The 13,032-nt window shown below is 41.9% G+C and overlaps 1 protein-coding gene across 1 annotated transcript in view; it reads right to left on the bottom strand.

The window, feature by feature from the left end:
- Positions 1–13,032, bottom strand: part of rsrc1 (arginine/serine-rich coiled-coil 1) — a 116,696-nt gene that overhangs the window by 83,637 nt on the left and 20,027 nt on the right. Inside the window, exon 4 of the mRNA XM_053423605.1 lies at positions 12,233–12,457. Within this exon, the coding sequence (XP_053279580.1) occupies positions 12,233–12,457 (225 nt within the window). The remainder of the gene's footprint in view (positions 1–12,232; positions 12,458–13,032) is intronic.

Raw genomic sequence — 13,032 nt, 5'->3', positions numbered from 1 at the left:
GAGGAGACTACAGCTTGTTAACTAAGTTTCAGAAGTCTTCCTTCCCCAAAAAGCTCTCCCCTAACAAGCGAGGACAATGCTGGTTTCAACCTAGAAGTGGTACATGCAAAATGTTAGAAAGAAAACAGGGAGCTGAACCTGTTCTAATCCTTTCTTCCTCTCTCTGTATCCCCCTCTTCAGCCTGTGTCAGCTGTAACCGGCTGGCCAGGAGGCAGTTAGCCCCAGTTAGCGTCTCATCTGCATAATCAATATGACAAGCTTATTTTCTGATGCAAACAGGATTTCGCTGCTGAGCTGTGTTTGTTGAAGTGCGCACATGTGTGTGTGTGTGCCCGGTCTGCTTCTGGCCAGCCTCAGTCATGGCCCTCTTTAGCCTTAATTAGATTAGGTGCGATTATCCCGGCTCTGCCTTGCAAGTGTACAGGCGGGATAAAATGGCCACAAAGGCCAGCCTGTCACAGGGACTGGGCTCTGGTCTGCAGGTTATCGGGGTCCAGGGAGACACACAACATACATTGTTATTCATATCATCTACACGCTGTTTTCCACTGTGCCATTTTCACTTCCCTCCGTACACAGAACACCCCCCCTCCACCCCCTCCACCATGTCTGTGGTGTCAAACTGGCGTAATCACCCGCCAGGGTAAGTCGCTCTCTCTTTTTTTTCTCTCGCTCTCTTTCTGCCTGTCCGTCAGAAGACAAAACAACATGGCCCCAAGCGCTCTGCAATCTGGCCTACAAGGAAAGATAGCACAACTCTGTGTGTGTGTGTGTGTGTGTGTGTGTGTGTGCTTGTATGTGCATGCATGATTGTGTGTGTATGTGTGAGTGACTGCGCCTGAGTTTCTGTAAGACTTCAAGGAAAAGTGGTACAAAGAAAAGTTAAGCCAAGTCTCACACTAATACAAATAGCCACAAAACACACACACACACACACACACACACACACACACACACACACACACACACACACACACACACACACACACACACACACACACACACACACACACACACACACACACGTTGACACCCTGCAAACAAAATCCCATTCGACTGACGACTTGGATCTAATCCCTTCAACTCAATGAACCTCAACACTTTTCTGGTCTTGACCACATGTGTGTCAGAAGCAGCGACACCATCACACAAGTTGCCTTCAGTGTTCAGTCAGATTCATAATTGTGTTTATGACAAATTACGTGCAGATTCAAATAACATTCGAGAACTTGGGCTACTTTTACTTTGAACGAAAGGATTGTGATCAACAAAAAAAGAGCTTAAGTCAATGCATTCATGTGTTGCCAACATATAGAATGACCACATAGAAACCTCTCCTCTCAGTATACAGTAATTGCACCGTATGTGTACCTGCATAAACACGCATGCCAAAACATTGGTTCCTATGGCACTATTCACTCTGATTAATGTGTTTGGAAAATAAATGAGATGATTTGTTCTATTTTTCATTTTCTGAAAAATAATTTCCCCCAAAATGCATTTTCCAAACAGAGCGGAGCACTGACAGATTTCAGTCGGTCTGCGTGGATGAGTGTGTACATGGAGGAAAGAAAGTGACTTATTTCACTGTGCTGATTAGACAGCCGTGCCCGGGATATGTATACACAACTGTACATAGTTTCCATGCAGTCAGATCTGGGCACAGAAAGCTGCAGACATTGAGAGGAAGGGGAACATAAAGGAGAAAAAGAAACAACGACAGAGAGACACTGAGAGGACAGAGTGAAAACCTGTGGGAGCAAGACCTAATCTGGGTTTCTTTTGGGATCTTTCAAATCTATCTAATTTTGAAACATAAGGAAATTGTCAAACGTCAGAGTTATTGTGAGACTTTAAATGTATAATTGAACCCAGAGTAAAGTTGTGGCTTGTCCTCACAATTTCAAACTCCTTTTTGAGGGTTGAAACCTTGGTTTTTAGGTTTAGGTGTTGAATTGTGTTTAGGTTAGGGAATTATGTGTGTAATGAATGAGATAACTATCAGTGAACTGTACGGACCTGTGCTGGTTAGAGAGCAAGACAGAGCAAATTAAATTTAATTAAACAACGATACTGATCAAAACTTCTGCTAAAACAGAGTGGCAGACTGAACGGAGAAGAGAGGAGAGTGAGAGGAAAGGGAGAAGAGGAGAGGAGAGGGAGAGGAAAGGGAGAAGAGGAGAGGAGACTGAGAGGAAAGGGGGAGGAGAAGAGGGGAGCTCCATAGCTTTAAAACTTTCCTATATATGTTCAATATGAGCAGTGTGCTAAATCTATCAGACACAAATAAGTACTTCAGTCATTACATTTAAGTGTATTTGTGTGTGTGTGTGTGTGTGTGTGTGTGTGTGTGTGTGTGTGTGTGTGTGTGTGTGTTTGCTTGTGAACTCATAACTCTATTGTTTCAGCTCATTTCTGTGTGAAAGAAAAAAAATGGCTGCCGATTTGAACCCTCCATGGAGAACGGTTATTATTTGCTCCTCTCAGTCAATATTTCCTTCCCCAGCTGAGTCATGGTACTTAACTGTACGTCTGGAATGCTGCTCGCCCTGTCTGAAGGAGGTAATCTTGTAATGATCAATGCCATTAGGCACGACCTGCAGAGCTGTATATCTGTCTCAGAGCAGCAGAAGCCAAATGTATGACAAAAGGTGCCGTCTGCCAACTGGGAACTGTCCTCTTCTCTTTCTTCCTCTCCTCCGTGTCACTTTGTCGACTGTCTCCGACTAAAAGGAACATCTCTTTCTCTATAATGTATTCTCACTCTCAGCCGTTCTCATAAAGACTTCAGTCAACACTTTTCCTTGCCCCTGGTGCGGCACCGGAGTCTGGAGAAAATTAAACATTAATGGTGTGTCTCTTTTACACATCATTCTCCATAACAATCTTCTCTTTTAGCCCCCCCTCACTGCCTTCAACACCGCTCAGTTCCCCCCCCCCCCCACCAAACTGCCCGGCTTTTTCCAGCGAGGCAGAAAATACTGAGGGGAGAAAAACATATTTTGCCGACAAGCGCATTTACATAACCCTCCTAAATCGGAGCTGGCCTGTCATGTTTGATGCTCATAACCTGCTGCTTATAATCCTTCCTGCATACTCTTCTGATCCATAAAGCAGAGCAGCCAGCCACTTCAACAGCAGCCAGCACTGCCATCAGTAGCTCCTCCTAAGACAGGTCCGTAAAAAAGGGGAGAGGAGAAGGGGAGGGGACGGGGAGGAGAGAATAAAAGAGAGGAACAGGGTAATTGGATTGGGGGATCTTCTATTTGGCTGGGTCCGGTCTCTGTCATCGCGCTCCAGGCCTGGCTTCTCTCCGCGCCTACAGCAGCCCTCGAACACATCAACACAACCACAACTCAACTGTGTTAGCACTGAATTGCTACCCAGTTTAAGAAGACACACTGTCCTGTGCGCCGCTAAAGCCTGCGGAGCGTCTGGTGTGTTTGCATACTCCCTTTACAACTCACTAAATGGTTAAACAGATTACAGAGCGCACTAAGTGGATTGTCACAGCTCTCTATCGCTCGCTCGGGGTGTCTCTCCTGCGATTAAAAGTGGCCAGTTTCTTTCTCTCTCTCTCTCTCTCTCTCTCTCTCTCTCTCTCTCTCTCTCTCTCTCTCTCTCTCTCTCTCTCTCTCTCTCTGCTCACACGCAAATTTTGCACTGAGCACAGGAACAGAGGTCGTTCTCAGCCACGGACACGATTTACTCCAGTGACTAACTGTCAAGACAACAAAGAAGTTTTTTCGCGAATTGTATGTCAGTGTGAATTCATATATTCTAAAGAGAATTTTCAATTACATTTCTTTGTCTCATTTCTCTGCGTGCATGCTCACCTTTTGTTAGTTTCTACTTGATTGTGAAAGCATTGATGCTGATCAGTTTCCAGACCAACACGGCTCAATGCTCCTTAATCTCCATGACAAAACTGGAATTTCCGCAGGTGACTTTAATCCAGCAAACACGGATTATAACCTGGATTATGTGGCAGATTTACACCCCTGTGCCTCAGTTTCCTATTCTCCAGTCAGCGTTACATCATTCAGGGTTTAATTAAGGTTTTGTCAATGGCCAAGAGAGAGGTTAGCATTTCTCTCTCCGGTTAGTTCGTCATTACTTTTGGTGCATGTCTCTCAAATAAATACATAAATGAGGGATTCTCCCCAAAAAAACTGAGACAACCAGAAAATCCATAGTTTTTACCATTGAGGTCCCAGAACTAGTTTCTCATGGTGAAACCCAAATTATCTTCATTTCCAATAACCATATGCACCTTCACAGCACATGTGTGAACACGCTGGCATATAATGAAGACTATGCATAAAATTGTGCAAGTTTGCTGTCTGCATCCAAGACCACTTTCCAATGCATCTGCCTATCTCTACCTAACTCTCAGGAGTCGCAGCCTGTAGCGCCAGCGTGAACAATCACATGATTGGTTTGAGATATCACAGCATGAAAAATGTATTCTGGCCTTATGAGCAATGTTTAAAAAAAAAATTAAAAAAGATAACAAGCATTTACATTGTACAAATGTTTATGTCATATATAAAGACAAAATCAAAGACAAAGTCAAAAACACTCCAAATAGGCCAAGACTCTTAAAGGTTAAGAGTCACATATAGAGGATGCCAGACCCCTTGGCATCACTAGGAATTTGTTTGTTTGAATTTGTTTGTTTGAGTCCTGAAATTAACATGGATGGAACTGGTCTAGGGATAGAAGCTGCTACAGCTTGGTACATATGAATTCTTTAAGATTAAAGCAATTCAAGTATAACGCTATTGTAACATTATAATAATTACACAGTTATATAAGAGAACTGCTTGTCCTGGCCCTGCAGACAGGTTTGGAGCAGGGTCATGGAGTCAGAGCAGATAACGCATATTAACTGGCATCAGGTAGCAGTAGTTGGTCCTGCATCACTGTATAGATCCTACCAGGGCATTGTGTATGCGTGTGCTTGTTGTGTGTGTGTGTGTATGTGATTGTACATGAATTTCCATCTAGTGGAAATAAAGTTTATATGGTCAGGCTATTCTCTATCCAATCCCAGCTCATTATCTGCGTGGAAAAAAGGCAGCTAATGACTACACACAGCCACGGGCCAAGAAACACTACAGCTGCACCGCTCTGTGTGTCCATGTGTCTGTCTACTGGGACCTTTGTGCGTATGTGTGTGCGCTGTCCACCCTTTACATGCAGGCATCACTACTAGTTCACCCACCACCAACCAACAACCCAGCCCCCAACAAAACTAAACAGACATACACATGCACACATGCCTACTTCTCTTCGGCTTCACCCATGTCTGGTCTTGCTCCTGGCCATTAGGCTACCCCCCTTGATGCACACACAAATAAAACACACACTTACAGCTCATTGATTTTAGTCAATGTGAGTGTATCCTAACCTTCCGAGGACACTGTTTGAAGTCTCTCTTACCTCCACAGACCCGCTCCCAGAGCCAGACACAGCCTAAAGTCCTGCAAGAGGGCAGACCAACACTAACCCGCACGCACACGCACACACACACCAGCAGCAGCAATGGTCCCATCCTCACCACCCATACACACACTCCCAACAGGCTGAGAGGATGCTGCAGGCGGGGGCTACTTATGTACATGCACGCTCACAAACAAACACACTTACTTTCTCTGTGTATTATCACCACTAATGAGCTGATAGATGTTCAACAGAGGCAAAGAAGCAGACAATCATCTCCTCAGACTGAGGCAAAGAGGGAGAGAAAATCAACACTGGTGAACATGAGTGTGTGTGTGAGTGTGAGTGTGTGTGCGCATCTCAGGTCTTGTTTTATTTTCTCTCTGCCTCACAGCGTCTAAGCTTCCAGAGGTTAAGGCTGAGCGGTGGAACCTAGCGAGCCAAACTGAGGCCTGTGGGTCCTGCCGGGACCCCTGTGGTGAGGCTGGGTCAGGGGAAAACACACTAATGAGAGGAATTACTAAACAATCGCATTCATAAAAATTGATGGGGATGGCTCTTCGGATAAAAATGTCCGGAGAAAGTCATTTTTATTAAAGGCTATAAAAAACTAATTCCACCATCATATACTAAGGTGTTTTACAAGTGAGAATAATGGACGGTGCTGAAGTGCTGCCCTTCGCTAGCAGAAAAAAAAATATTTTTTCACAGACAAAGACATCAAAAAAAGGCTTTAATGAAAGGTAGGTATTCATTTCACTTCTTTAACCCTAAGCTCATTATACCAACTTCAGATTTACATGCACAGGGAAAAGATGGCTCTCTGCTGCCATGAGAGGTCTCCACTCCGCTCCCCGTGCCTCCGCTCCCCAGCCTCTGCCCGTTTCTCACTCAAACGACATAAAATTGAGTCAGATGGACCAACACACGGGCACAGTGATCGGGCGCAGACAAGGAGTTCATCCTAATTGGACAGGCCTCTCTGATTGAGGATGAGGAGTACGGCAGCCAGCCCACGTTCTCCCACTACCTCAGCAATTGTCTACAAAGGAAAGTACAGAGGTCGACGCCGGGCAGAGAGAAGGGTGTGGACTTTTTATGAAAGCAGAAAGATTCTTTGACGAAGGTGTCGAGTTGGAGGAGGGTGACAAAGGCAAGAGTAAAGTGTAAGAGTATGCTCAGTGTAGTGTTTGTGTGTATGTGCACATTAATATTATCCGCAAACCCAAACAAAAACTAGGTCCTGATTGTACCTTATCCATACCCTATCTAAATCCATTCAAGCCTGATCAAAGCCTGAAGCACTATAGCACTTAATGCCTTTTCAAACATTGACTTGTGATTAAAGATATTTGTTTAAAAAGCCTGTCACTTTGTGTGGAGCGAGAGCCATCTGTTATATGTAGATTCTGCATTTCTGCTCATTAATTACAGGTGGGATTTAGGTCGGAGCATCAGGTGAAAAAATGATGTTTCATCCAAATTATACTTCTGTCAGTTATCTGCCTGGGGGCAGACGAGCACAACACATTGTTTGTTTCTCCTGCTCTGATTTAGAGAGAGAGAAAACACAGACCAATAACGTATAATATTAGCAAAATCGAACCTAACCTGGATAGATCTGTGAGGAATTCACAGAAAGTACTGAGACTAATTGAATGCAGAGAGAGAATAAAAGGCAAATCAGGTCTTTGTGCATTTATTGACGACACAATACTAATTTGAGGGCATCTTTGATATCTGTCCATATTACAGTAAATCACAGACAATAGCTGAGCGAACCTGAAATTTGAATTTGGTTTAAAGGAATCACATATTTGTATTAAGTAGCAATATATACACAAATCTAAAATTACAATATAAGTTATTATATTTAATGTCACGGTACACATTGGACTGCCAGCATATGACAGTAGACCACCGGCAGGAGTCAGCTGTATCACTATGTACAAGCCCTCTCAAAACAACAGCTAAGAGAGAACAACTTCAGTTTATTGCGTCTTGCATCAAAAATATTGTAATTATTTATAGTTTTACATGATTAATAGTAGTAGTGTAACGGACTACAGTTAATAAGTGATCCATACGTTCCCCCCCCCCACCCAAGGTACAGAACAGAGACTGAGTCACAGGTAAGAGAGTGAAACTGAGAAGTTTCACTCTTAGTGTTTGCTGACTTTCTCTTCCTGGCCTCCTAGTAAACAGTCGGGGGGGGGGGAATGACGTTTCTAACACGCGACAGTAAAAGAAAGAAAAAACTTGTGAATGTTGCAAAGTTCCTTGATATGATTATTCTTCAAGTCCCTAAAAAATCAAAAGCAAATTCATATTTGTCTCCCTATATTAAAATGATCAGATCCATCAATAAAAAACGTGATCTGATCTGTTGCACTGCTATCTAATAACCTACAGGTTCAAATAGATTTCTATAAAAACATTTGAAGCATGGCAGGAGGTGTTAATGCAGGGGTGCTTGAGCACATGGTATGGACTGGGAAGGCGGCACAAACAACAAAAAAGGTTGGGAATCACTAGTGTATTTGACTTGAGTTGAATAAACAACAATAAACAAATTACCTTTTTTATTGACTAAAATATCAACAAAGAGAATAACACAAAAAAATGTAAAGCTGGTTAAATGCTTAAAAGGAGTGCTTTAACTATGTTTGTAAATAAGAACCCAGAGGATTACACAGAGCAAAGCTGACCTACTGACCTTGTACACTAGTCATGACACACACACACACACACACACACACACACACACACACACACACACACACACACACACACACACACACACACACACACACACACACACACACACACACACACACACACACACACACACACACACACACACACACACACACAACCCAACAATCAGCCACTTACCCTTTGCCACTGTTGAAAGGCAACAAGATCTCTTAACAGCAGCTCGTCTTTTTCAATAAATTTTGCATGAAAACATGCCGCTGGAGCACCAAGTTGCCTGCTGTCATACTAGAGGAGTGTTAAATGTTTAATGACGACAACACCACACACATGCACGTGCACGCAAACACAGAGTCAGTGTCAGGGTGCCGCTCTGAGGAGCCCCTCTTTCATCCTGACAGACACTATAAAGCCTCTCACCCTCCTCACCACCCCACCCCACCCCACCATCAACCCTGCGCTGCTCTGCTACGCTCCCACCACCCGGCAAGGAAACCTGGATGTAAATGAGGTTGGAGTGTAATGGTGTGTTTGTGTGTAAGTAGTGAGAACGGGGGGGGTGTTCTCTAAAGACCCTACCCCCATCACCATTAAGAGCAGAAGAAAAATAATAGAAGAGAAGGAGGAAAAATAAGAAGTTTGACGTAGACAGGATATACAGCAGAAAATGCAGCGTTTTACATATTCCTGAAACGTCTCACTGCTTCTGCTTTTCTACTAGTGAAGCAGAACTTGTTACCAGAAGTCTCGAGGGAGAATCTGGGGAAGAACAGGAACTTCCATGTCGGGATCGTTTTGGACAGTGATAACATGATATCAAGGTCCAGAGATAGACCAGCTTTATTTAAAGGTGTTTATGAACATTCAACCTTATCTAACTTCTATGTTATTCTTTCTGTATCTGATAAACTGTGAATTCTGAAGGCAAGAAAATTACATCTTAGAGTTAAGTGACAAAATTAACACAAGCTTATATATTGGAGCACTGATAATTAAACCAGCCGATATGAGCCTTTCACAGACATACAGCGTTCATGTCTGCAGATGTGCATTGATATGATAATTTCTATTTTACGGAATAACAATGCAGAAAATATATGTTTTTTGTTTATATCAAAAGTTGGAAAAAAAGTGTATTTTTAAAAGTTCTATATATTTGGTTTTATTTTTGTTTTCTTGTTATTTATAGTTATTTAAAGTAAAATTACTAGTTAAAAGGTAAAAGATCAAGCCTCAATTATATTTCTTTGTCATCCCTAATATCCGTATCTGCCACCGAAAAGCCATTTCAGTCAAACTCATATATATATATATATATATATAAAAACACACATTTATGGTGGTATTTTAGCGCCATATGATTTAGTCAAAATTATTCCAACATCACACCTCCAACTGGTTTAAGTCATTTGGAAGGATAAACAGTCGGAAATATAATAATGCTGCCACAGGTGGAAATGCATACACACACCAACGCAAATCAACAAACTTGCGTATTTGAGCACACACACCTCCACAGAGACAAGCTAAAGCGGGGTCAGAGATAAAGGAAGAGATTCCTATCAATGCTGAAGGATATTGAAGCCTTAATAAGAAAATAGATATAGTCTGCTGGCCTTATATTTCACTGTTAGCTTTATTTGTTTTCCTGATATGGATCTAAGAAAGGCAATATGTAATGGCTTCAAATAAATGGAGCACTTTTCCTTTAAAAGCAAAGCTCCTTGTTCTGTTCACAAGGAAAAATCTGAGCCCTCTGGTTCTGGTGATGACCAATGGGATCCTCCACAAGTATGTAAAACGGTAAAGTTTGGGCTTTTTATTATTTATAAGTTAATCTGTTGACTGTTTTCTATTAACCAATACATTGAATCATTAGTTTGAAAGACCATGAACACATTTTGTAATTATAAATAAACAAAAAAACTTTACGAAATACAAAATCCATAACCCTTATTTCTAGTTGTCAAATGATCTGTGTTTCCAGGTTTAGCATTTCCTCCACTTTTACTTCTCTTCACGTGACAACCTAGAAAAAGTTGTTTAAGTCCTATTAGGTCGAAAGTAGGGCAAAAGTTTTTTGTGTTTTTCTTTTTTTAACACTCTTCAGTACACTTGTCTCTTACTGCTACAGAGATGGGTTTCATCACCTGATTGCAATGTTGTATCATCAATACATCTGAGGTTTGAAGATCGTTTTTCAACCAGATCAAATGGTCGTGAAATTCTAAATTGCCATTTGGCTGTTACGACATATTTCTGTTCAGAGAAAACACTTTGAGGTGGTATTTTCTCAGCCTTCCGTTGGCTTTACTGTTTTCTCTCTGACAAGTTCATGTGTGGTCAAATTTTACTTTAACATGGTTTAAGTATCACTTTGTTTGAAAAGAGCTAAAAGAAAGAGCTAATTCAATGTCTGAAATAACATTTGGATGTGAATAATATATTTAAATCTAGAACTTCACAACTTGATCTTTACATATGGACTCAGGCCGCTAGGGTTGTCACGATCCAAACTATAACAAAGGGTTGAGATTGATGACGTTGTGAAGCAGCGTGGGATCATGACAGTTGTCTTCACCACCATTGCTAATTAAAATCTACCTGACTCAGGCGCAAACCATGTTGTGGTCCATTTGGAGTCTAAGTCATCCAGGTCATGGTATCTTCAAAGGTTTTACAAGTGCATGTAGGCAACTGGACTTGCTTGTGTTTTTTTAAAGAAATGTAACCTCTCATCCAAGAAGCTTCTTCTCTTGGATGAAATATCTGCAAGAAACACATACCTATTTCGCCCATGTATGCCACTAGTACAACCTCTGAAGATGTGACCCATTACGAGTGTCTAACATTGGAAGAATAATAATCTTAAACTGACTGACTAATTGGCGAGCAGTGTGTTCTTCCCCCGTCAACGTGGTTCGCCCCAGAAGTTACATGAGACGTAACCATTGGTAAAAAAAGATGATGTAACGCATTTAAAAGGCTTAAAAATTGAAACATCCTGCTACTTTGAATAAAATGGTGGCTTTCTCTGTGTTTGAAAATTGTTGAAAACATTTTGAATATTCCAAGTAAATATTTGTCAATAAACCTATAATATAGGTCTAGTTGTTTTTTTCGAAATTTAAATAAAAAATTGTCAGATATTATATCTAAATTGTTGAGTTACCTGCTTAATAACTTTAGCAACCTAAGCCATAAGTTTAGATACAGTTTACCACTGGGACAAAATCAATGTGCAGCACAGCGGTTGGTCTGCATCGCTCCTGGGATCCGTACACACATCTGTGCTATCACTATGACAGACAAAAAGTGGGCACCAGTCATATTACAATGGCCTCCAATCACGTTAGAGCATGAAGTGCTGGGGAGGGATCGATGGTGCCGCTCCGGCTGAGACAGCGAGAGGCCTCTAAGGTGGTTAGAACCATATTTGAAGGGCAATACTGCTAAAATCTGCACCAACACTGATTCACTGCTGTGATTTCTGGTGTGTATAAGCTTGCAAGTAAAGATGTCATTTGCCAACTTTTCTCACCTTAATAAGGGGCTCTCATTTATTGCTTTTTTTTTCTGGCATGAGCACCAGTGACTTTGGAGATGCATATGATCCTGTTATATCTCTAGACTTATTGCAGTTGGGTCCAAAGGGTGGAAAGCCAACTTAAGGACATCAGAAATCATCTGGTGACCAAAACATCCTCTGAAAACCGAACCTGTGCAGCACTCCCACCCACCATCTATTCCTATATCAACATCTTCTCCTGCATGAGGGAATTATATCACATTACAAGTCCAGCGTAGCCCAATGCTTGATTACAGGTGGAAATAGAGAAAGAAGGGTACTGATGGATTGATGGATGGAAGGATGGAGTGATGGATGCACAGATGGAGGAGCTGAGACTGAGCTCCATATTTAAGCCTGCATTATACTGACCAAAATAGTCTGTTCTCCTGTGGAGGCAGTGGTTTAGATTGAGCTGGGCCGGCGCAACACTTGTTTGGTGCGTTCCTGTCTCCCTGTGCATGTACTGTGTGCTTCCATGTACAGAGCCATTCATCACTTACTCCTTTTTTTTGTCAGCCTTCTCTTTACTCTTGTCCTTGTCTCTGTCCTTGTCTCTGTCTCTTCCTCTGTCCCGTTCCTTCTCCTTCTCCCTCTCCCGGTCCCGGCCCTTGCGTCGGTTCCGGTCCCGCTCTCTGCTGTGGCTGCGACTCTTCCGGCGACTGTGGCTTTCTCGTTGGCTGCGGCTGCCACTCTTACTGCGAGACTTTCGGCGGCGAGAATGAGACCTGGAAGACAGTATGACAAGAAATTACAATTGCAGCTCATAAACTACTGATAGTGTGACATACTTGTGTGTTTTCTTAAAAAGAACAAGAAGTTAAACTATGGTAGACTATCACCCATCACTGTCAGTTGTGCATCTTCAGCAACAGTGAAACAGAAATGGGAAAAGTAAGAGCAATGTGATTCACTTCATTGCTCATTTAGAAAAAGATAATGATTCAATGATAAAATCTTTTATGATGGACTTCGCTCTGTAAAACAGTCACAACATAAAACAATGTACGCACATACAACTCTAAAAGTGTGACATGGATTTGGAAAATAGATGGTAATGAGTGGAACTGGAATCAAAACCAGAAACGAAAGTTTAATTTGAAATCCGAAATGACGAGAGACCAACTTCAATAAGTAGCTTCACATCAACACATAAATATATATATATATATATATATAATCACGTTCACTGTGACAGACACACATACACACACCAAACCACAGATACACAACAAACACTGCAGAAATGGAGCCAATTAGAGGAGGGCTCAGAGGAAGGCCTGTCCTCAGTATTGATCCTGAC

The sequence above is a fragment of the Pleuronectes platessa genome, chromosome 5, assembly GCF_947347685.1.
Source record: "Pleuronectes platessa chromosome 5, fPlePla1.1, whole genome shotgun sequence".
NCBI lineage: Eukaryota > Metazoa > Chordata > Actinopteri > Pleuronectiformes > Pleuronectidae > Pleuronectes > Pleuronectes platessa.
Note: the sequence above shows the minus strand (reverse complement) of the source record. Positions and strands in the feature narration are given on the sequence as shown.